The 25,854-nt window shown below is 39.1% G+C and overlaps 2 protein-coding genes across 3 annotated transcripts in view; one reads left to right on the top strand and one right to left on the bottom strand.

Moving 5' to 3' along the window:
- The window catches only part of ITPK1 (inositol-tetrakisphosphate 1-kinase), a 236,554-nt gene that overhangs the window by 191,587 nt on the left and 19,113 nt on the right, over positions 1-25,854 (top strand). The window lies entirely within an intron of this gene.
- GOLGA5 (golgin A5) lies at positions 6,885-25,154 on the bottom strand. Of its 2 annotated transcripts, XM_064658992.1 has the most exons (14): positions 25,017-25,154; positions 23,828-24,443; positions 21,246-21,467; positions 20,000-20,219; positions 19,324-19,447; positions 18,338-18,541; positions 17,017-17,187; positions 16,360-16,488; positions 14,081-14,179; positions 12,270-12,495; positions 11,097-11,202; positions 9,747-9,810; positions 8,076-8,152; positions 6,885-7,005 (listed from the first exon to the last, which is right to left on the bottom strand). In XM_064658992.1, the coding sequence occupies exons 2-14, from the start codon at positions 24,390-24,392 to the stop codon at positions 7,002-7,004; spliced, it is 2,211 nt and encodes a 736-aa protein (XP_064515062.1). In that variant the 5' UTR covers positions 24,393-24,443; positions 25,017-25,154; the 3' UTR covers positions 6,885-7,001. The 2 variants fall into 2 exon arrangements, with proteins under 2 accessions (XP_064515062.1, XP_064515061.1); XM_064658991.1 differs by lacking the exon at positions 6,885-7,005 and having other exon boundaries at positions 7,643-8,152.

Here is a 25,854-nt window from a genome sequence, read left to right as displayed (position 1 = left end):
GGCTTTAGGAAACAGTGGATCCATTTTAATCCCTTTTCAGTATGTTTCCTTAGGACTCAGCACACCTGTATTTAAGACAGTCCACTGCTGGGGAGGTTTTATCACTGTGGTTTCACTGTAACCTATGACACTTTAGCTGCAGTGGAAGTCCCAGTTGGGGGATGCAGCCTGGACTCTGCTGCCGGCATCTTGCCCACTGCTGCCTCGGCTGCCCCTCAGGACACCTCACCCTGAACACAGACTTGGGTCCTATCTTGTCAGAAGTCTGTCACAGGTTAAAACAAACAAGGTCTGTCTTTTCTCTGACAAACTGTTACGGCCTGTAGTTTCCAGGCCGTAACAAATCATTGAACTAATATTATACCAGCTCAGCGAGGGGAAACCAACATATCCAACCCTAACCTCAGCTCAGTTGAAATTGCATTACACCAGATTTCTAACACCATGGCATTAGTTGCTGAAATCAAGGTAACCCTTGCCAGAACTTTTTCATAGTCAAGCACTGAAAAATAATTTTTCATAAATATAAACCCTTACTGTAGGTCTGAAGCCAATAAGGCCAAAATCTCAAAAGAATTCCTACTTAGGCCTTCAGAAGGCGATTTGAAATATCTGAAGCACTGAGCAAAGCTCACCCTTCACAAGGGATCACCAGAGGACGAACAGAGGAGGCTGTTGCTCAGAAGCAGCTTGGGTTTCAGCAGCTCCATACTTCAGGTCTCTGGCTCTCAAGGTTAGACCAGGTCCTTGGTGTTGGTTTGGCAGGTGTGGTGCCTGATGGGTTTCCCCTTCCCAGTGCCAAGGCAAATGGAAACCTAGCTTCCATGGGTTAACAAGGATGCTATAAACACCTTCTCATTGCTTTTCTTCAAAAAGCCAAAGGGGAAAAATGTAGAGAGAAATGGATACCTCCACACTGCTGCTGACCTAAACCCATCATCAAGGAAAATGAAGAGTTGTATCTTTGGGTCGTAAGGAATGACACTGGGGCCTTGCAGCTAAAGGTAAGATAACGTTTGTGAGCAATATAAGGAAGATATTAAGCCATTAGAGAGCGCCCAAAGGATGGCAACAAAGATTCTGAAGGGTCTTGAAGGGAAGCAGTATGAGGAGTGGCTGAGGGCACTTGGACTGCTCAGCCTGCAGAAGAGGAGATTGAGGGGAGACCTCATTGCAGTTACAACTTCATCGTGAGGAGGAGGCGAGGGGCAGGCACTGATCTCCTCTGTGGTGACCAGTGACAGGACCCAAGGGAATGGCCTGAAGTTGTGTCAGGGGAGGTTTAGGTTGGATATTAGAAAGAGGTTCTTCACATAGAGGGTGGTTGGGCACTGGAACAGGTTCCCCAGGGAAGTGGTCACAGCACCAAGCCTGACAGTTCAAGAGGCATTTGGATTATACTCTCAGGCACATGGTGTGATTCTTGAGGATGGTCCTGTGCAGGGCCAGGAGTTGGACTTGGTGATCCTTGTGGGTCCCTTCCAACTCAGCATATTCTGTGATTCTGTGAAAATGGTAAGACTTAAAGGCACATACTTTATCTAATTTCCAGAGGCCAGAGAGAGCACCATGTGCTTGAAACTACCAGGTTTATCCAAGTGGAAACTGAGGCAAAGAAACTAATAACTGCTGGAAAACTGTGCTGTTGAGAGCTGGTCCTGACCCTCCCAGAAACTTCCCTCATGTCACAGCCAAGCTCCTTTCAGTATCTTCCCCACTCATTGTCCAGTACGTGGCTTTGCGTATAACTTTTATGCTAGGAAAATAATTCATAAAACTGTATTTCAACATCTCATGCCAAGCTATTTTGAGAATAACCTGAGCAGGTATTTGATTCAACCTCTTCTAAAAAAAATAGTAAATACAGTAACAGCTATAAGATTTGATGAGGTGAATGTTTCTGTGTGGGTGCATCACCTCATGCCACTGCCTCCACCCTGCTGGAGGTGGGCAGACTGAGGGAAGGGCAACACTTGCTTAGAGGTGACTGTGACAGGCCTCATGGCTGGCTGGGTACATGGCCCAAGCTGACAGCAAGGGCACAGCCCCCTCAAAACAGCAGCTGTACTGTTTGCTTTTGTTAAAGTCTTTTGTTGCATAATTGATCTCTTTGTGAACCCTCGGGAAGCAGCAGGTGCAGGTAGCTCAAACCAATGCTTTCAATAACCTTGTATTAATGATAAATAGTCATGTGTAGCTGATACAGGTGATCATACAGCTTTGCTTTATGCCTATGGAAAGGTCCGTCCTGGCTGCGAAGCCAGGCCTCCAGTCCTTGGACAACCTTTCCTCCCTCACTGACCCCCACAAGCAGAGGCAGGATTTTTGGCTTGTAAACAGTCCCCAACTATGTCTGACCTGATGTAAGAGCTAGCATCACCCCCATCTCCTCTACAGGCAACGCTGCTTCTGTGTCCAGCTTGAAAGAACAAGTTGGACAACTTCTCCTAATGCTGTCCTGCAAAAATGCCACACACAGTTAGAAACCCCCATCAGGGTAAAGCTTTATGACCACACACATCACTGATGAACCAGGCATGTCTTGGTCCTTGATATCCTATTGTCTGGCATGAGACAGATGTTCCCACTCTCATGACTGCAAATGGGGTTACTTGCATTTGTGATGCCTGAGTGGTTGCTGGGGGTCTGGCAGCAGCCTGGGGAAACCAGCCTCCCTGGGGCCAGGGCTGCATGCCTGCAGATCATGGTGCCTTTCACCACCTCCACGGCTCTCCAGAGAAGGGGGCACAGCTGTGGCTCTGTGAGAGCAAAGCTTGTGCTGCTTTTAGGAAGCAAAGGCTGTGAAAGTCCATATGTGAGCAGCTTGTGGCCAGCTGAGTGTCCCATAAAGGTCAAAGTCATGGTTCACTAAGACAACAGGGCCCAGAAGAATCAAGGTTTTCCAAAACAAAACTCAGAGTCCTTCCTTCAGGTGCCTAAATATGTTTTTAGGACACCCCACTTGGGAAAGTCCCAATCCACATATCCAGTTGGCAGACACCAATAGGCAATTCAAGCTAAGCTGGCTTTATTGTACAGGGAAGCTTTGAACATCAACATGGACCACTGGGGAAATACTAATTCCTGCTCTTTGTTTCATCTGCTCTCTCTGTGCAGCCTCCTGACTTGCTGCTGCGGAAGGGAAACTGGAAGGCCACTGTGGAGATGGGACATTCATGGGCAGGGATCTCCTCAAGCAACTAGTTACCTGTTTGGGCAGAAAACTGACATTTTCCATCTCTCATTCAGCAGAACGTGTTTTCTAATTACAAATTAAACACTAATTGTGAATCGTGTTTTCTTCGCACTAAAGATATCAATGCAAATGCTTTCATCAGGCTTCTTTATTTTTTAAATAGAGCAATTTAGGACTTAATTATTGCTTGAATTTGCATACAAAAATTATGTCTCTTCCAGGTTGCTGCAAGACACTAGTGCTAAGGTGATATTTTTTTTATAAGCCATTGAGCAAACACCCTGAGTATATTAGCACTAGGCTGGAGAAAGTGTTATCTGTGATAATGTTTCTCTTCTCTATGAATGCCAAAAGTGAATTCCTTTCTGTGTGAAAAAATCAACATTCACTCTATCCTACTTCACTGAGGAATTCCAGATCTTTCCTGTATCATATCAGGTGTTTTCCTGGAGCTGATTAATTTCAGCTTTCCTAGCTATTGCAAATGAGAACAGCAATTTCTGATCACAGACTTTTAATAAACACAGCTGCTTGATTTTGTAGAACATCTGGAGCTCATCCACTTGCTGCTACAGAGCTCAAACCCCTGCTGATTTGTGTCCTCTTCCAACTTCTCTTCAACAAATGTGGAGTCAAAATACAGTTTGCCTGATTTGAACTGAACATGCAAATGTAAAAAGCTGCATATGCAACATCTATCTAAACAGAGTTAAAATTCAGTACAGGTAAAGTCAACTGCAGACAAAACACCCATCCATGCTTCTGATTCTTGATTGGAAAAACATAAGTCATGGCACAAAAAGGTCATTCCTTCTCTTTTATTGTCTTTTACTTTCTCATAAGAAGTCTCTTACGTGATATTTGACCTGTCAGACTTTTAACCACATCATTAGCAAAGGTTTTTAATCATAAATCAGCGACTTTTGTTTCCCCCCCCACCCTTGAAAAAGTGTCTTTTTGTTCCCAGACCAAGCTTTTTGCCCACCTTGATTCACTTATGCCTCAGATCTATTCTACTGTCCACGATCCCCCCAGTTCCTTGAGCTGCCTGTAGTATCAGATATTTTCTCCCAACAGCTTGCACTTACTCCTTGATGCACAGTATTGGCAGGAAGCAGCATTAAGTAGGCAGAACTCGAAAGATCATTCCACTATTTGTGGAATGCAGTGGTGGGATCCAGTTCTGCCACCAGCCCAACATCAAGTAAAATAAAGATTAAATTCATGAGTGCATTTCTGAAAGGAAACTATGTATCTAAGAGGATTATTTATGTGAGTGCATGGACATGGATGCCTGCTAGAATAATGCAGATAATTTTGGGAGCTGCTACTCATCTGTCACAATTTCTGGTTTGCTGACATCTGCCTGCCTGTTCCCAAGTCAAGGCTTTCTAAATTCAAGCTGTAGGGAAGGAGGGTAACACACAGATGAAAACAAATTAAATTCTGATGAATTCTTGGTAATATTCTTACAGTTTCATGGCTAAATATCTAGGAATATCTTAATGTCAAATTTTATAAACAGAGTGCAGTCGGTCAGCAAAGAAATTCATTCTCTTTGGTAAAGCAATATGTTTCTCATCTATACAGATGAGAAACTAGCAAATTAATTACTGTGCAAGTCTGATTTCTCCCTTGTTATCTGCAATCAAGCAATAAAGTCACTTCTATCATACAGGGTCTTAGTATATATATGGCTGACCTAGCACAGCAAATAAAGCAGAGATCAGATATCAGCAAATCAAGGTGGCAAACCACAGGAGGGCTTGTGAGTATGTACACAAAGCCCTCTTTCGCAGAAACCTAAATCTGTCTCCAAGTACATCTGCCTAATTGAATATGTACCAAGATGAACAGGGTCTGAAAGAAACAGGCCTTTTTCTAGGCAGCAAAATATCAGGGAAAGAGCAGTCTCGCTCTTGCTACCCATCCCTACCTCCCTCTACAGTCTCCTCCACCTGTGCAGCTCCCACCCTCACCTGCAGCCTGTCTGCCAGCCGCTTTCCCTGAGCCTGCTGCTGGCCATCCCAGAGGAGACAGCTCCTCTCACCCCCTTCCAGAAAGGTGGCATAATACACTCTGTCCCTCTGACCATAGCACAGAAATGGAGCACAAATTAGGAGGGAGCAAACAAATATACATAAATAATGTGGTGCTCCCTGTCAACCATCTTCCTCATTTTTCATAATTTTCATTCTGTCAAACTGTGCGCTTGATACCTGGAGCAGTTTCAGTCCTGGGAGGAAGAAAATTAAAAAGGACTTTCCTTCAGCCACACAACAGCCCATTCTGCTCTCAAGGCAGTGAGATACAGCAGCTGGGAGACAGATTCCTATTTTCTGTTAGCTATGACAACCATTTATTTCTGGTGCTAAGTGAGAAAGCATGGAAAGATAGGCTCAGCATCTGTAAAATACTTTCAAAACCCCTAAATTTATATTCTGGTCTCTGAATGGGGGGCAGTTTAACTGCCCAATAGCACAACAGTCCCTCAAGAAGAGACTTGGCGCTTGGAATATTCTCCCACCACTTAAGCAGAGGCTACAAGAAGTGTCTTGTTCACTTCAAAGCCATCTGTTCAGCAAGGCAACCTCCTGACAGTAACACACCAGCCTGAAGAGCTGCTTTGTCAAAATGGTATCCTTATGTCACCTTTGACCCATGGCTGTGGCTGACTTCACAAATCTATACAGATGACATCGGGCCCCAATATTGCTGATCAGAGGCAGGAGTGTATCTTACCTTGCAACTCGAAATTTGGCATTTATCTTCTGAGAGACTCCATCACATGACCTTCCATGTTCTTGCAGTGCATTGTGCAGCTCATTAAAATTAATTATGGCGGCAAAAATCCAGTGTGTTTGAACAAAACCTTTAAGGAATAGTTCTTTATTTCTTGTATAGCTCTGAAACAGTTTAGAACTGCCCAGAGGACAGGGTTGATGCTGCTCAAGCACCCTGTACCAAAGTCATTATTCTCATCTTCAAGACATCACTGCCTAAACCCAAACAGAAACTGGAACACAAGAGCCTAATTCAATAGGCAAAAGTCAGCAGTTATCTTCTAGTAGCGTACCCCTGTGAAATTTCTACCATAAAACCTGGAAGAAATGAAGACTAATCTATGATAAAGGGTTCTAGAAACACTCTAAGGGCTTCAGTGACTTTCACCAAAAAAAGGTATTATCTGTGCATCCAAAAGCTGTTGTCCACATGCACAAAAAAAAAAAAAAGGAAGAAAAAAGAGAAAAACAGAGGAAGAAAGGAAGTAAGAATAGATATGCAGTTGGTGTGTTGTCACAAAAGCTGTAAGGGGTTTATACCACTAAGAATGTTCCCCCCCAAAGTCACAATATACTGGAGTATCCCAAGATTTAGTGTTTCGGAGGCTTTTAGATGAAAAAACTGCATGTTGTAGAAAATGAGTGTGAAAAGGCCCTTTACATGATCTCCTTCTATACCAATCGGCTCTCCCTGGGGTTCAAAAGTGGCTTCAGCATCAGAATTGAAAAAAACCCAGACAACAGGAACTAGGCAAAGTAAAGCAAATGTGACAGAGGGAAGGGACACAACTTACAATAAATGCTCTCCTTTATTACTCAGTTCATCAAAACATTTCAGTTTTCTCTGCAAGATCCGAATCAGAACAGCAATACAGTCATTTGTCTACTGTAACATTTCCAGAGGAGGCAGAGTGACAGACTTCATGGACAGGATCTAATGCTGAGTGTGTTCAGTCATGTGAAAACCGAGCCATATCCTAAGAGCAAGAGTGACAAATTGCTTGTAGACATCTTTTCATTACTCAGCTGTGAGCACCACACAAGAAAACAAGAAATTTCTTAAGAAAGTGATCTGTATGATTGTCTATCGATAATTCATAATTACAGAATGCCACAAATCCAACAACAGAACTATTACAGTAGGTTTGGTATTTTGGGTTTTAAGAGAAATAGTTGATGAGGTTTGTTTATTAGTATATTTGGTGAGTGTTTAGACATGAGAAATTTTTAATGTTTTGATAGATTTCATATAGAAATAGTTTTAATTAAGTACCCAAAGCTTTAGAAAATAAATGTTTCAATAAGATCTGATTAAGACATGTACTAATGAAAGAGGTATAAGAAAATGCAGTTAAAATATACAAATTTCAAGTGCAAAAAGAAACACCATTACTTCTCAAGCGCTTAAACCTCTCTCAAAACCATCTCTCTCTTTCTCTAAATAAAGCTAAAATACCACCCTTTAAATAGGTAGCCCCACTACTCAGTTGTAGGAAAGATATATCTATTGTACTAGAAGTACAAAGCTAAGAATGCATAATATTTTATTCTTAAACTTATTTACAAAAATATATTGCACCAATCCATTGTCCTTTTCCCAGTTTAACATATTAAGGAAAAGCCTGTTATTTACAAAGTTAAAAACAGAAGTGCAAAAGCAGACTGAAAGAAACCAGAAAGAAGTTTATTTGAATTGCTAAGTACAGTTTATTACCTGACCATAGCCCATATCCAATATGACCTGAAATAATTTGTACCATATATATCTGTAATTTCAGAAATCCTTGCATTTCTTTGTAGGAGCAAGTCTTATCTTTCACTCTAACCACCAGAAGGTCTACATAAAATATAAAGGCTAACCATAGCTTAACTTAACAGCTTTATTTCTCCAGGAAAGTTATGCTCTTTTAGGTAAGCTGAAAAAGCTACATAGTATTATATATGTATTTGAAAAGTAGAGATAAATCAGGCATGATGGTTTTCTTCCTTCCTAAACCCCACAAGAAAGGGTTTGCTGATATTTCAGGACTGATTATTCTAAAGACATTGCCAGTCCAAATCACATTAGCACAGCATATGGTCCTGTCTCAGTCTACCTGCCACTGGGACTGTCATGATGCATTTCTGGGGTGTAGGTAAGGAGAACAATCATAACCCAGAGATGAAGCAATGCCTGAGAAAAACAAAGAAATAAAGTTAACACTGACAATCCTCACTCACAGCAGCAGTAAATATGAGAGCTCTCAGTGACAGCTAATAAAACTTGTTTTGTCGAAATATTTTGATTAAAATATTTTTCCCAATAATCAGCTACTCCTAAAAAAACTTTGCATTTGAACAGTGAAATGCTGAGTCATATTCTGATGAAGCCATTTGCAGAAAGCTAAGGACTTTAAACAAGCAGCAAAAATAAAGCAGCCTGTTTTCCTACCAATTTGTGTCCTCTGGTTTCTCTTTTCCTCCACGCCCCACTGACTCCAGATGTTCTCTCCAATATCCAGTCCCCAGCCAGCACATTATGTGATCTGCCTTGAGTGACTGGTAAGCCACTATTCCTGTGCCAGCTGGCTGACATCAGACTGTGTAAGACAGCTGAGTTCTCCTATCCTTCTCCTTACCACAGACACTGACTTGAGGCATTTTTATGAACTCTGTGTGAATGTTCTCATTCAAATTTGGACGAAACTATCCAATTAGAATTGAAGAAGCTGCTTGAAGCGCAACAAGAAATACATAAGCCACACTTGCTTTAAAAAAAAATTTAAAGAATTCAAGTTACAGTAGTCATAGTCAAGGTTTGAGCTGAAAAAAGTGTAACTGCCACTGACTTCCCAATATACAGCCATCATCGAGTTTCCCTTCAGATTGCAGCTTAGGCAGCAAAAGTCTCCACTGTTTTGGTACAAAGCATTTTATTTATATATTTATAAGTTTAAGTGATGAAAGAGAGGTTAGGAATTAATCAGCCTGTTCCTTCCAACACTTAAAAGGAGGGTAGAAGATGCAATTGCAGGGGGAAATTGTAGTTTCCTTTGTTCCTTTGTCTGTCTCCTTTATATCACGAAATAGTGACAGCAGTTCTCAGAAACTCTGGTCAGCAACTCATTATGCCTTCTCAAGCAACGTGGGTTTTTTTCCATGTCCTCAACCAGAAGAATATTTCCAAGCAAGGCAGATTGCACTTTCCACAGGTTCCTGCAGCTGACAGGCACCTGCCCTCCAGTGGAAAAGGGAGGCATTTCACTTCTATCAGTTGCCAGCCTGACAATTTTGCCTGTTGTGGGTGAGCAACTTTCCACTATTTAAGTCTATATTTCCACTGGTTAAGTCTGCCAAGAAAAACTTTTCTTGCTACTTTTTCAGCTACTAGAGAAGAGTGACCATTAGCCACCAAAAAAAAACCTGCAAAGAGTCAAATATTACAAAAGCTCTAAGCAGATGTCATTTTCCTATGCGGTGTGTGCAGGTGTAGTGGGTTAACCTTGGCAACTGGTCACTATTATTCTGTATTTGACTACTAGAAATCTGCTTTTACAGTCCTTTAAATGATAGTTACATAAGTGTCCTTAAGACTGCTATACTAAGAATTCCTGGGAAAAACTGAAAATTGGAAAGCAACATGACTCCAAAGAGCTGTTACATAAGTATTATTTAGTTCCATTTTAAAAAAAACCCCACACTGAATTGTTAATGATATAGCCTTTTGAACATCAATCTGGCCATTTAAACTGGCTACAGAAGTCTTGCCTTAAAGAAAGCTGACTCACCATGTAAATGATTACAAAGACTCTTGCTATGGGGTACCGCCTTAGGAAGATTCCCAGCCGAATGCTACACAGGTACAAGAGAAAACAAAATGCACAAGTTAACACTGAGCAATAAATTCCTGTTCCTCTCATCCCAGTCATCACAAAGTCAAACATGAGCAGATGTTACACACATAGCTTTGCTATGTCTTGAATTTTACTTCATGTACTCAGAAGATTAAGTGGAGTTAGAAAATTCAAACCATAAAACATATTCTCCTAATTTTTTCTCTTTCATGCAAGGCTCAAAGTTTTTGAAAAACAATTAGGACTCAAGAGGTGTACAGGCATTTTAAAAACACACAAATATGCTCTATATTTGTCAAATTTCATTACCTGAAGAGCTGTCATGAATCTTTCAAAAAAATTTAAGCAACTGAAACCTTGGATGCCTTTGAAAAACCCGATACATCAAAGCAACTAAAAGTTTGGATTCCTTTGGAAAACGCAATACATTACTACTATTCTTATAGTTCATTAGATGAAAAGCTCTTGGGTTTTGCAAGGTTACTGCTACAGTGCTTCAAAGTAACTCCATCACATGTGTGCACTGCTCATTGCTCAGCAATGTCAATTCCATGTATGGAAGGGAATACAATACTGTCAAATGAAGTTCAGAATTGAAACATTACATACAATAGGTCCCAATAATGGAAATCCTGATATCCTTCACAATGAAATTCAAGTACCATGGATGCACAAAGGACTTTCTCTTGAGGCATTTTGCTTTCAAAGGATTAAGAAGTATTGCCTAATTTTGTTTTCTACTGGTATCTGAATACTGACAATTAACCTAACTGCTCAGAAAAAGGATAAAAGCAAGTCTTTCACTGGATCCAGAATGACTTTCAGTTACTAATTCCTCAAATAGATTATCTTTCAAAGTAAACAGCTACACTGGGTCAGAAACCAGAGTCTTGTCTTCATCAGGATGCCTAAATAGGACTAAAAGAGTATAGATGATACTCCCCCTCTAATACACTCTTACAGTGTTTATCACAGACACAACTGTAAGTAAAAAACATAGAAGATGGTAATGAAAAAAGTTAGATGGTTTTGTCCATAGTTTGGTGATCCTCTTGTATCTACTAGAGCATTATTTAAATAATTGACTATAATTTGAAAAAGCCCAAGAATATTAACGTTACAGAAAAGCTCAAGTAGGTTAACATTTAGTAATTTATACTACACTTTGGCTGCATTATTTTTAACTTTTACCTTCATAAGAGCAATACAAAAGAAAGCGTGTCACCTGAAAACTGTGAAAGGATTACAGCAACTACAACACGCATTCCCTCAGGACACTCTTACCTGAACTGGTCTATACTACTCGCAGCTTTGCGGACTCTCCCATACATTCCTGCCACGCTGGTATCCACGTCACTGAACAGGACGGGAACATTACGCATACGAGCACCTGTTTGAAGGGAAAAAAGCAAAAAAACCCCATTAGCTGAAGTGTTGCTTAAGAAAACAAACTGATAATGTATAACAAAGACGTATAAAAATAATATAAAAATAGTGATTAATTTGATTGTACTGTCGTCTTGCTGGGGGCAGAGAAGCATGTTTTGAGAATGGAATTCTCAATAAACTTACAATCAAGTCCAATGTTTCTTCAATTTAGTGGGTTTTTTTTAAGTTCACTAGATTGGTATCTTGATATTCAATTCTATCAAGTCGTAACTATTACTAGGTGTATAAAATGATGGATTTGATACTATCACACTTTCTCAAATTTTTTTACTTCTCATACAGTAAAACTTTGATTAGCATTTCTGACACTAACTTGTATACTCAAAAATTTTTTACTTTATTTACATTTTTACTATATACCAGCTTTATTAAAAACATCTGGTCAGTCATTTTACAGCTCTTAGTAATTGTCCCTTGCTTTTAAAATTTACTTAATATATATAAAAAATGACAAATTTTGAAAAGTAACATCTCAACACCATGAATCAACTTCTGAGGTTCTGCCAGAGATACAAGTCAGACAAACCAACCTCAACAGAACCACTGAATTTTAAGCTGCTTTTCAAGAAAAACAGAAAGCAAGAAGATTAATTTCAACCAGACCTCTGATCAGTTCTGAAAAGGAAGTATCCCATTCTTGCTCCCAAACCCTCTTTACAAGAGAATACTTAGATCCTGCTTCTGATATTCGGCTTAAGCCCCAAGAGATGGGTTTATTTGCACCTGTGAGAGGATTGTTCCAATAATGCCATAGCACTGAGAACTAAAGATTACATTGGCTTTATTAAATTTACTTAAAGTCATTTAGACACAAAAAGGAGCTTCTAGTTAACTATTTTTTGTAATACTGGCTGCTGCAGACTATAGTTACTAAGGTCTCTAGCATAAGCAGCCTATTTTCAGCATTTATTTTTCCTTACAGACTCATTCAGGGAAAGGCATTAGGAAATATAAAAGCCTGAACTGCAAAAAAGACAAGAGTTTTAAATATTATATTTCCTTATTTACCTTCAGCACCATCAATGCCTGCCATATTAATGGAAGGTCCATTAGCACTAGTGCCTTGGATAGCCTTCAGCTGTTGCTCAAGCCGTTCCAGTTGATACACAAGTGAGTTTTTCTCTGTGCTCAGGCTCTCTAACATGGTTTGCTTCTGAATGAGTGTTTCTGTCAGCTGATGAAGCCGATTTTCTAATTCTGTCTGACTACTACTGCTTAGAGTCTTGTTTGTGAGCTAAAAAGCAAAGAAAAACAAAAAAAAAATCAGCCTAAGTTCAAAGTCTGACCAACTGACATATTACAAAACTCAATAATGATCTAAGCCTTCAAGAACCAAGTTTCTCCACTGCAGAATTTTTTCAGGATAATGCTATCAAAACTATCAGTAATGAACACAATAAACAGGAAACTTCATTTCAACAGTTGCTAAAACAAGATTTTACATGACACAACAAACTCTATGTAAAAATATATTTCTCTGTTATCCACCTCTAATCATATGAACTTTTCTGTATAACCCTAAGTTTAATCATAAAATCAATGCTATGCCTCAGAGGTAGGCATGACAATAGCAAGCTAATCCAGTCTGGCTACTACACTTGCAACTTCAAATACATAAAATGTTTTCAAGTGAGGAAGGAAAAACTCAGTACAGATGCAAAGAATCTGATGCCAATTTTACAGGAAAACTTGAATGAAATGGTGAAAATGCAGGATGTGTTGCAGAAGAATTGTGAAGCACTGAGGCAGAAACATGATTGTACTAGCAAATAGAAACTGCAAGGACAGCAAATGGATCGTGCATTTGACATGGATCATGTAATTCAATTTGCAGAAAATATTTAAAGCAAAGGGGAATCACCAGATCTGCCATATGTGCAATACCTCATCTATTCACTACAATCTTGAACCTCAGCCACTTATTGGCATCGTATACCACACAGATAGAGCTTCAATGATGAAAAACAATCATTAGGAATGACAGATATCCAAAATACAAATTATATGCCTGCAACATGGCAGGTGCAGGTAGTCCAGAAGCCAGCATTACCAGACAAGTCTGCCAACATGCTCAAGAAATCTTTATCGCAACACAACAATTTCCAAACCCTCTGACACTATAACTGCACAGCTGACCATAGCTGACTCCAGACTATCAATTTCTCTACATACAGACTACTTTTCATCATGCTAAGATATGCACAAAATGAGGCCTATGCCTTCATGCTGCTCAAGGGGACTGGAGGTTGACAAGTACCAGGAGGTGCCAAAAGTGATTAGACCGATTTAAGGAAAAGAGGTCCATCAACATACCGGTGGGATTTAGTAGAGACTCACAGCACTAATGTCCCCAACAGAACTGCTGATGGTGACCAGGTACAAGGAAGGGAAGGAAGTGGCCAAAACATGCTGGCCCCTAACTGCCACTGTCCAACACAGAGCAGTAGATGGATCACTGAGTTTGTAGGATGTATCTTAGGTTCTTATGCCCAGTTACAATGATCTTAGATGAAATCGTAATGACCTAATCAAACTCCAATGAGTTCTTTTAGTTTTCATAAAGAAGAATGTTGATCCAACATCACCCATCAGGTCTAGTTGGGACAGAGGTTAATTACTATCCCCAAATATAAAAGCACATACAACTATAAATTAGGCTATTTACTCTACGTGGTTCCCTTCTAGTCTGTATTGGAAACAAATACACTGTAATTCCCAAGTAGAACCTTTATGGGATTTTTCAGGAGAGTTTAGTCATATTAATAGTTTCCGTCACTATTTTTATAACTGAAGGTTATAAAATTATTTTCTCTACACACCTGATTTCTGAGCTTCTGAATTTCTTCCTCTCTGTCTTTTATCCTGCTTTGCAAAGTATTCTTTGTTCGATACAGTTCTTCTTCGGTATAATGGAGTTCCTATAAAATTCACCACAATTACAAATAAAAGATTTTATACATATAACTATGTTGAGTGACAATCTCTTATCTAGAGTTTCACAATGAAACACAAGGAAGCAATATGCTGTAATCAAATACAAACTGAAATTTAATCTTAGTTAAGTGTCTGACTAGAATAGGGGGGGTAAGGGGAAAGACAAAGCTGAGTATGAAGACACAACCTACAAGACCAATTAAATTCTTTCGTGGAGACTGACCTAATATAAATATTAATCCAGAGTAGCTTACTAAGAGTCACACAATTTCATTGGGACTAGAGTTTATATTCATTACACTTTCACCATTTATTATGTTGCTATCTTGAAACTATGTCAATAATGCAACAATTACGAAATACTTTGTGGGGAGTCTGTATTCCTAAAATAAACTCATTAATTCAAAATACCATTTTTTAAAAGTATTTAAAAACTCTTGGCATATTTATCTATAATTCTGTATGACACACATCTTCCTTTAAGGTGTAGGATAAATTAACATAGCAGATCACAGAATGTGCAAAGTTGGAAGGGACCCACAAGAATCACCAAGTCCAACTCCTGGCCCTGCACAGGACCATCCCCAAGAGTCACACCACATACTTGAGAGTATTGTTCAAGCACTTCTTGAACTCTGTCAATCTTGGTGCTGTGACCACTTCCCTGGGGAGCCTGTTCCAGAGCACAACCACCCTCTGGATGAAGAATCTTTTTCTAATATCTAACCTAAACCACCCCTGACACAACCTCAGGCCATTTTGTGAAAGGGGAAGGAATATTAGTAAGAAACAAATTACTGAAGAGAAATCTAACCATACGTTTTGTTACTTCCATGATTTAGTGGCTATTTTAGCTCCCACTTAAAGACCTGTCATGCTATTCTTTTAAATTAAGAATACTCAGAGTATTCAAATCACTATAACTTCAGCTGTCAGTTGCTACAGAAAACAGATAATCTATTCTCCCTTTGAATCAGCAGGTGTACAAAAAATAACACCTCTCCTTATTTTCCACCTTCAGTTTCAGAAACCTTTTGGTAATAGTTAAAGGAACTCCCAGCCAGCACTGACCATAATTGTATTAAGTATCAACACAATTACATTAAAAGCACATGTAAAGGTGTGTCATCAAAAGGAATACTTCAGTTTCTGCAATAACTGATAAGGTTTTTCTAATTCACCTCACTCTTTCTCTAGGTAGTATTGACTTAAAGCATATTTCTCAGAAGGGTAGGAGTAACAAAATACCATCTACCATCTGCTTTGACCTAATAAACATTAGCTACCCATCAAAAGCAGACCTCGACTTCTGCCTTTTAATTAGTTCAAGCTGCAAGCATCTCATTAAAATGTAATTTCTGGAAGAACAGATAATCCTGTTAGATAAATTGTTCCCAGTAGATACAGTGTACTCCTGCTTTCCTCATTAATTCTCTTTATATGAGCTTTTCCTTACAAAGAAATTTTTTAACAAGGTGCAAAGTATTTGTTCAATTCTTATTGTTCACAAGAAAGATGAGTTTGTCTTTTTTCTGCCCTCTCTTTGCACAAAACTGGTTAAATCAAGGCTGAGTTTACTCAAAAAGATGACAAAATCTGAAGAAATTCATTAAAATAATTTTATCAGCAAATTGTGTAATAATAGATCAGTTTGGAAGTAACAACATTTAGATTCAGATTAGATTCATGCGATTAAAAAAAAAAAATCTATAAACTTCCACGACAATGACATTGTTTTATGAGTTAAAACTTATGTATTAATTGAGCATGGGAAGTTCCACAGTAACTACTTCCAGTATTTAGTTTCTTGATATAAATAATATTCCAAGTGTTACTATATCCCTGTTGTTTGACTTATTCCCTGCTGAATAAAATTTAAGATTCTGACCAATTCTGTGCACTTCCTAGGGTCCTGTTTATTCTTTAATACATCAGTGAGATCTCTGTTCATCAGGAGTATTCAGAAGGCCCTGACCATTGCTTAGTCCTCGTTGTGCTTTCTTTGGCCTAGTGACATTCACCAAGCTTTTGGGGATTTCTCTGGAATACTAAAAAAAAATAACCCAAACACTGTATAAGCTACTCTCTTATTAAGCCAAATGCTTTGCTGATGACACCACATGGGGCCTAAAATAAGATCAATAAGCTTTCAAGAATTCCTTGCCTGTTTTTGCCGTTCTAGTTCAGCTTCTGCCTCTTGCTTGGCCATTTTATGTGCTGATATCTGCTCTTGTAGGTCTTGAAGCTGCTCTCTCACTGACTCAGCTTCACTTACCTGCTGTGTCTCCATATCCTGAAATGAACAGAAATGTAACCATTTTGCTAACACTCAAACATTTCTGCAATCTGTCATAGGTAATGGGAAAAGAAAAAAAAAGTAGTATATGCAATATTGCTTCAGAGGAAATGGAAGGTTGAGGGTGTATTGGATAAATGACATTTATCATTTTATACAGAATATTTTTATTAATACAGTAATAAAATAAATGCATTTTGTGAACATGAAAATCCTCCACTTCTTCCTTCCTACTGTATACAGGCTAAAACTGTGCAAAGTAGGCTTTCGTGCAGCTGCTGGGTTGAGCCTGTTATGCCAGCAGATGACTTGGATTACGTTGCCTCAAGGATTAGTAGCCCTTGCAGAAAAGGATATAGGTACAGAAACTGCCATGCTTGTTTGGAAAGAAATGCTTCTCTCAAAAGTAGTGAGGGAAGAAAGAAGTAAGGTAATAAATACTAGAAACAACAGACCCACGGTACACAAGAAAACAGTCCTTTGTCATAGCTAAGTACAAATACATGTGTACATAAGCACAGCTACCTGCAGCTCTGTTCTCATCTGCTGTATTTGCCCCAGTAGCTTTTGTATTTCTTCTCTCTGAGTGTCTCGCTCATGTCTCAGTTCTTCCAGTTCCATTGTGCTTGCTGTAGTGCTGTCCAGGCCTTCAATACCAGAGCCTTCTTTTAAGCTGTTTATCAACTTTTCTTTAGACTGAAATAATAAATCAATATATTATTTATAGCAGGATTTAAAAAGTATTCAACTAGAATATGCCAAAATTACTTTGGTCTAAAATTCTAATGTAGACATACAGTAAAAAACTGCTTTATCTGTTCTTTTAGCCAAGTTAATACACATTACACATTTGAAAATGAAAATCTTTCCCTACTGATAATTTTTCTGGTTCCCTGTACACCATGAGACTAGATTTACTGAAAGCACATGTCCTCTAAGGAAGAGTACAGCTTTTCTCTTTAAAAGTGCCTGGAATGTTGAATTTTGGCTCTTCAACTACCATAACAGAGAAGACATACACTAACAGACACTAAAGACAGAACCGAGCCCCTTTCAGTCTGTCCTCTCTCCTGACAACAGAAGCCAGCTAAGAATCAAATACAGCAATAACTCTCTCAGGAAAGAGGATAAACCATTTTATTCAGAGTTAGCTTGACATGGACTTGTGATTCAGGCTTTCCATATTTACTGATTTAAAACCTGTCCTTGGACATTAGACTAAATTAATTATTCTAAACAGAGATCTCCATCTTCAACATCTTGCTAACATTGAAAAACAAGACTCAAATCGTCCATGTTTGGACTTGCTATCTTTGACAATTTAAGTAGTACAGAACTCTGCACAAAATACCTGATTTTGCCATTGATTATATAATGTTGATCACACACAACTTTCAGGACCAGAAAAGTATTTTCTCTGGTTACATGTAAGTATCCACTCTATGTCAGGCTTCAGCCTCAAGCAGGACAGAGCAATGTTCATGAATCAGGAATATCAGAGATGAAACAAATTTTAAGTTTAATCTATTTAACTATCTGCCTAAGATTGGACTCTTGGATGCAGAACACACTGACAGATGTTGCACAATAAGTGCAACAGTTCACTTGCACTTTTCTTCAAGTTCAGAATCTGAACTGCCATTCCAATCCCATAACTCCATCTATAAATTTAAATTTACAAAATGCAGACTGCTAGCTGTTCTTTATAGGTATCATTATAGATATACCCCAAAACACATTACAGGTCACATAAAAAAATCCCCACAAATTAGATTATTTGAAGCATAACACCTTAAAAAAGTTAAAGCACGCAAATGAAACTGTATTTCTTCACAAAAATGCTTACTTGGAGAATGCGAGTAGCTTTCTGTTTATAGTCTGTCAGTTCCTGTTTTGCAGATTCTAGTTGGCTTTTAGTTACTTTGACTTGCTGCTGAAGCTCATCAGCTCGTCTCTTTTCATCTAAATACTTTCTCTCTGCTACAGTTATCCCTTCTGCCAAGTTCTGACGTTCAGCTTCCACTTTACTTAGACGAGCAGCAAACTCATTCTATTAGCAATAAAGAAACAATACTTTGTGTTTAAACACAGTCTCAACTTTAACCTAGAAAGGAAAAAAGAAAGTTTAAAAGCAACTACACAGGGCACACCACTTCATATCTACCATCTCCAATTTAAAGATGCATTAGTATTATGTCAAAAGAAATTCTGTTTGCTTAAGCAAGTAGTAAATGATGTCAGTAGAAATATGCATTTCTTTCCCTCACCAGAAATAGTGAGGGAATAACAATCTTCCTATTATTCACATTTGTTTAGCAAACAAAAAGCAAGTTTTCTCCTCAAAAAATATTAAATGTTGCCTGACACATTTTGAAGTACTTTAAAAAACACCAAAACAAACACTGATAAATATTTTCAAAGATGCTATTACATATAACAAAGGCCAAGTTAAGTGTGGAAAATAGTCTCTAGCAACGATGTATTCACATCTTTACACAGTAAAATTATGTAACAATAAGTTCCATAACAACATAGCATTAAAAAAATAAACTGATTACTGATTTAATTTTAAAACATGTATTAACATTAGGAACATGAAAAAAACCACTAAAAATTGTCAGCATGAATCTTCAAAAACTTTCACGCATGAAGCTTGCAAAGTAACATAGGTAGATCAGCATCACAAGGATACTTAGTGCAGCAGACAGCTTTTCAAGCAATTAGTACCCTGAACAGGAACTTAAGTCAAAGGGAGGAGAGAGCACTTGGAACCCCACAGATCTGATCTCAAAAGTAGAGTCTTAAAAGTCTTCCTTACTCTTCATGTCTAACCTGCATTTGTTTGTAACTTTCTTGTTCTCGCTTGAGTGCGGAGTCTGCATCACGCAGCCTCTCCTGAAGAGTTTGAAGGGCTTGATTTTGTAAACTGCTACCTTCACTGTGGTCTTGGATGATCCTGAAAGAGCAACAGTATTAATTTAAAAAGAAGAAAGCTAGTGTGATTTTTCAGGTAGAAATATAACTTCCTGGTTTCCAGACCAGCTTTGAAAATTTACCCAGTAAATTACTGCATCTGGCTGACTACAGGTGTGAGGCCTGGAGTTAATGACTCACACACCTCCCTGACCTATATTCTGGAGTATACAATTGCTGACTCATATCCCAGCACTGAGATAAGTCAGAAAAGTCTTCATGTTTCTGGATAAGCAAGTGTATTTTTCAAGAAAAAGAAATACTTCTTGAGACCTTCCAGTTCCAGTCTCTGACACAAAAAAACACTTTTTACAAAATTGTTTTCAATAACCAACTGCCAACCCCCCCAATTTTATACTCATTTGCCCTGTTCCCACTGCCAACTATGATAATAGCAGGCTCAGAGCAAACTTTAATCCTCATATTTCAAATCTTGTTACAATCCCTTTCCCATTAGCTTATTTTTTTCTTAAAGAGACTGAATTATCTACCTTGAATTTTCAAACTTATTACTATTTGCAGAATTACAAAGTACCGTGATTTTTCACTCTGCAGGGCTTCCAAAGCTTCTGTCCGAGTACTTAAGAGCTGATCAGCTTCTTGCAACCGTACTTTTAGCACAGCTAGTTGTGAATCTTTGGCACCAACAGCTTCTGTCAGATCATCAACTCGAGCCTGAAGTTCTCTAACCATCCTGTCGCTCTTTGAATGATCAACATTCCACTTCTCGACCTTTTCACGGGATTTGTTCAGCTCTACAAAATAAGAAGTTTCTTTGAAGTTTATAAAAGTAGGTATCACAAGGTCTTGTAAACAATCAGGATGCACATATCTCATTTCTTAAAGAAAAAATTAAGTACGACCAAGTTGAAGTAGAACTCAAAATTTATGAGCTACCAGGAAGTAACAAATGCCAGACTGGCTGTCAGAGCATGACCCATAAAATTTGGGAGGTGATCTCAAAACAGACACACATCCCACCTGCCCCACCTCTTGCAATGGCCTACTGTCAAATATCCCTGTGCAAGCAGAAACCTCTGCATAAAGCATCTCATTTAACTCCATGTGACAGTAAGCTCAAACTAAATAACTGTAGAAAAATACACCAGTGTTGAAATAACGCCTGAATACTTACAAAGTATTCAAAGGTTTCTGTTTTTAATCAAACATCACACATTAAACTTCAATGAAAATTTAAATCATCTGTCTTATACAGTTACTGTGAAAAAAAATGTGGTCTCTGAGTTTTATGTCTAACAGCAGGAGTTTGCTGTACATTTTATCATTTGTGTGATTTGTAGTCACATTTTTTATATTTTTCATTTCATTTGGCTTTGAAAAAGCTTGTGAGGTCATATTAAAAACACTAAAATTTATATTTTTATTGTCAGTTTCTAGGCATCAGATATTATAGCCTATAACAGCAGAAAGTAGTCAGATTTTGAAGCATTTAAAAGAATTTATTCATTTTAAAATATTTTGCAATAACCACCAAAATGCAGAAAAAGTATTTTAATAGTGGTATTTGCTACCACTGCTTTAATATGACGTAAGCTTTATAACTAACTTGAACACATTATTTTAATCAACATTTGTTTTATCTTTGTAGTTAAACAAGTTTTAGTTTCTACCATTTCATTATTCTGAAACCAAGAATCATTTTACTTGGTAGGTCATACATGCAAATGTAACTAGTGAGATTTTACTATAAATACAAATAACAAAAAAAGAGCATTATTTTCTAGTCCACTGGTGTTCTACTAATGTTACAGTTGAAGTACCTTCTTGTGTTTCTTTGGACCTCTGTATTAATGAAGCCATTTCCTGATTTAAAGATTGCACTTCATTTCGCAGCAGCTGGTTCTCCAGGCGCAGGTTGGAGAGCTCGTGTGATTTCAAATCATCATTAGAGGAAAGGCCGGCATTAGTTACTGCACTTAGTGAAGAATCCTTCACACCGTTCCCTTGTGCTCCCAGTCCAGAGTCTGAACTGTCTGGAGTTTCTGAACGGAGAGATGCCAGTTAGAACTAATATACATATTTGTAAATGGCCTTTATATAAACAGTAACTTCATATTCTGCATCGATGGTTAAATAATAATAATCAAAATAGTTTATATTGAAATGGAATGTGGAGCTGCTTCTCACAAGGGACTTGCACAAAGCAGGACTATTACATATGTGCCATGCAGTGTTTTTGTTAATCCTGCAAGACAAGACATGGAAGTTATAAAACTTCTTATTACATTAATGGCAAATTTAGGATTTCAAAACATTAACACTCTTTTTATACCTTTGCTACTCAGAAATGTCCCCAGGATCTGAAGAGTAACAGAAAATATTAAATACTCATAGCAACTAACTAGGGGAATTTTTAGTACAAGCCCGTTCTGGTTTTCCATTCAGATTCTGAGGATATAAATTTTATTTTAGAAGAGAACAATAAGGGAAATCCTGGCAGTATTCTGAATTACAGTCCCTTGCATGGAAGGAGGAACCAACAGCCTTTTCCCCATCATGCACAAACACACTGAGTGTCCTTGATTAATGCTGTGAAAGTTAAACATCCACTGCAAGAGCCTTGATTCCAGCATGCAGATATTTGGAAGCTTTGCATCAGTTTTAAGACAAAATGACACAGCACACAATGAACAAACAGCAGGCAATCCAAAAATATTACTTCTGAATTTAGTTACTCTCAAGGGAGTAACTGCTGAAAATCCAGGCGGTCAGACTGGAACTAATGTCAATCAAGACTGCAGTTTAGTTGCCAAAACATTATTTACTTCACCTTGTGATTGCCAACCAAGCTGCCTTACCTTCCTTGTTACCATTGCAACAGCCCCTATAACCCCAAGCCCAGGGAAATGGGGCATGCCATGAATTCTGAATACCACCACACCCACAAGTAGCAGCAGTGACAGGAAGATTTTTTCCACATTTTCTCAACCCCCTTTCCCACTTGAACAATTCTAAGAAGTGTCATTATCTTCTCTTTGATTTATTTACACAGTTTCCAAATTATGAGACAATTTATCCTCATTCCTTTGTCTGGAAAACTCAATAGATTAATGAAGAAACAAATTAGCCATTATAGCACAGATTAGATTATATCTGTGGCAATATACAAAGTATAATGTTAGTTGGTTTTGTCTATTAACAGATTCTATACTCAATAATTAAATGGTACAGATATCTGTACAATCAACTTTGAAACCAGCATGCTCAAACCCTATGTTGTAACTGTGACTTTCTTATTTTGCAGCTCCACAATGCAAACTCTGCTCAAAAATCCTCAGAAGTCAACAGGCCATACTGAGCAAAATAAATATATTTCTTAAGCACCAATCAGCAAGGCCATATAGCCAGGTCTAACATATTTGAATTATTTATTATTAGCAGTAAACCTTACTGAAAAGTTACAGACCGAGAAATACAAAAATATTCACATCTTTGGAAGTGATCCCTTTTTACGTCTAAAACTTTTCAGCATACTTAATGTAGTAAGTAAAAAACTGACATTTACAATGGTTTACACGCTCAAATTACTGAATAAATAATGAAGTATTCTAACTACATTATTAAGAAATAACCACTTCCTTCAATTTTCTAGAATAAACAACAACAAAACAGCACAGCAGCAGAAGGACTAAGTATAGAATGGACAGTCTGATAGAGAATGCAAGTTCCTGACAGTTCCCAGCCACACTCTCCTTTGTGTTGTTGATTTGGGAATAGCCCCATCTTTTGACCACCTGGCCTGGAGGCTCTTTCAGGCCTCTGGATTTAGACTGCAGTAATGAACTACTTCTGGCAATCCAAAGGCTTTACCTATTTAGCTCTCTCATGCCTGCAGCTCTACAACAGCCTACGCACATCCAACTTTCCACTCCGCAGGACCAGGAAGTTTGTCAGCTCACCCTCACACCATCCCACGTGGTGCACTGGGCAGCAGCCAACACCATCTAGCCATGGTCAAAGTCACTCACTCTCCTATGTAGCAACAGCAGGTCAGGACCCTTGAGTGACCAAACCAATGCAGCAGCACCTGTGCTTCTACGTGGGGACATATGGGAGCTGATGCCAGCTCAGGTCACAGCACAGAGAGGTCAACGAGAGCAGTAGCAAGGAGGTGGATCCAAAACACAAAAGATTTAGGCATTAATTATGCAATTTGTGAAATTAGCATGGTTTCTAGCATTATCCTAGTGATGAGAAAATGTGAAAGGCCCTGCTGTATCCCACACATTTGACATACCACTACCATTAAATGTTTCATGAAGTGACAGTAAATCCATTACCTAGCCTTACCCTAGACATACTTGGGTTTTAAATATCTCTAGGTTCAAGACTATTTAACTACCATTGCCTTGGCTCCTGATGGAATTATCTTCATTAGTTTTTGCACTCTGTGTACTGGTAGATACAGAACTAATGCTTGAAGTCCGAGAGTGATTTTGAAGAACAGGTGCCTTGCTCTTCTCTTTTTTAGAGTCCATCCTTCCATTAGGCTCTTTCTCTGAACTGTTGAGAAAATCAAATAGCAACTCATCGTCAGGTTCTGACTTTTTTCTTCTCACAAAATGCGAGGCAGCTCTGGGTGTGGAAACACTTTCTACTGGAGAAGCAGCCTCTGAGGACGTCCTACGTGCTGGTTTAACATTTGCTGTTCCTGCCAGGATTGTGGCCTTCTGATGTTTAATGTTATCAGCTGCTGATGAGATGTAGGCTGCTTTGGATGATGTCTGATATTTCAGTTCTCCAGTATGCTGGTGCACTTCAGAATATTCATTGGCAGAGTTCAAATTCTTATTATCATAAACTGCACTGCTTGATGTGTCTTTTTTGCTCAGAGCTGATGCAGCTCCTTGATCAACTCTGTTGAGTAGATCCTCCGCCTTTCCAGCAAGATCAACAAGCCAGGACATGATGGGTGTCTGTTGATAAAGTCTGTACAATTAAAACTTTGGGACCATATGCTGCAAAAGACATAGAATGATTACAAATCAGACTAGTGTTGCTAAGACGAGATGTGTGGGTTACCTAAACAACTGTTGTGTTAATCCATTAGTGCTGTAGTTATTTTAAAGCCTTACTCCTACTCGTTTAGTTATCTTGCTATTATGGTAACTGATGGAAATATGGTAACTGACGTCTGAGAAAAAACAGACAAAAGCAAGGCTTTTAAACCAAAGCTTTAAAAACAAAAAATCAGACCACTGCACCTGTTTTGAGCATCAGCACCCACTATGGAATATTATCACACTAACAGAAAACAACTAAGCCTTACATGTTTGGCCGGCAGACTCCCAACCTGGCTCAGACAGAGGGGCTCCTCCCCTACAAACTGCGCAGCCCCTCCCGTGACCCCGCCACGGCGGGCAGCTGCGCGGGCCTGCGACACCACCATACCCCAGTCCCCTGGAAGGGCCCCTTCACCCCAGGACTGAATTCCGGAGGGGCCGCTTCCCCTCCCACGCCCCTCTCCTTCAGCCGCGCTTGTCCCCGGGCCTCCCCCCCTCAAGAGCGGCCTCGGCGCAGCCCTGCCTCACCTCCTCCCAGCGCGGGGGCCCGAGCGGAGCCGTGAGGGGCGGCGGGGCAGCGACAGTCACGGCGGGGCCGCGGGCCGAGCCCGGCGATTCGGATCCTTCGGATCCATCTTTTCCGGCAGACGTGGCCGCCTTTCCGGGAGGGGGGCGGAGCGCGCAGGCGCACTCCGCGCTGACAGCCCCAAGCCCCGCCCCTCCCACCGGGCGGGGGGGGCGGGGCTTGACGCGCCCGCCATGTCTCGCTTCTCTCCTTTTATCATAGTGCGTAAACTTTGCAATTGCCTGATCTTCGAGAAGACGTAAAGATGACAGCAACACTGTTGAATGACACAGAGAAGCCTAGAGTAGTGATATCGCTTTCCTTGGTGCTTCTGGGTGCACTTCTCTGCCTGCAAGCGCGAAAAGGGAGAGATTCATACCTAGATGTAGATGAAAAATTGGACTCTCTGTACGAAGCCTTTAGGTCCCTATTCATATTCAAAGTAAAAGCCATTTTTAGCTATAATTTACGCACATTAATTTTTCCTATTATAGCTGTAATTGTAAGGAGATTTAAATAACAAAGCTGGAAAATATCTGCCAGAATAACTATTTCACAGCAAGATTAAATCACTTCCTCAAAACTCATTGCAAGAAAACAATTGGGGCTTCAAGTTTGATTTTTTTTTTAATTAAAAAAAGACAGGTTTTGCAATTTATGAAATTATTTCTTTTTTAAAATTACCATTTCCTACTGAGGTGATTCACAGATTTTTTGTTGTTCATGAAGGGATGTTAGGTAGCACAGGCAAAACAGATACATAGTCACATTACTTGTACTTAGAAAGTTAATTAATCTCTT

The sequence above is a fragment of the Pseudopipra pipra genome, chromosome 6, assembly GCF_036250125.1.
Source record: "Pseudopipra pipra isolate bDixPip1 chromosome 6, bDixPip1.hap1, whole genome shotgun sequence".
Classification (NCBI taxonomy): Eukaryota; Metazoa; Chordata; class Aves; order Passeriformes; family Pipridae; genus Pseudopipra; species Pseudopipra pipra.
Note: the sequence above shows the minus strand (reverse complement) of the source record. Positions and strands in the feature narration are given on the sequence as shown.

Excerpts from the sequence above, each read along its gene's own strand:
- GOLGA5 (XM_064658992.1), bottom strand. The coding sequence starts at position 24,392 with ATGTCCTGGCTTGTTGATCTTGCTGGAAAGGCGGAGGATCTACTCAAC. Across the intron at positions 14,180-16,359 it reads AACTAGAACGGCAAAAACAG|GAACTCCATTATACCGAAGA; the intron begins GCAAGGAATTCT and ends TGAATTTTATAG. Across the intron at positions 9,811-11,096 it reads AGTAGTATAGACCAGTTCAG|CATTCGGCTGGGAATCTTCC; the intron begins GTAAGAGTGTCC and ends GTACCTGTGTAG.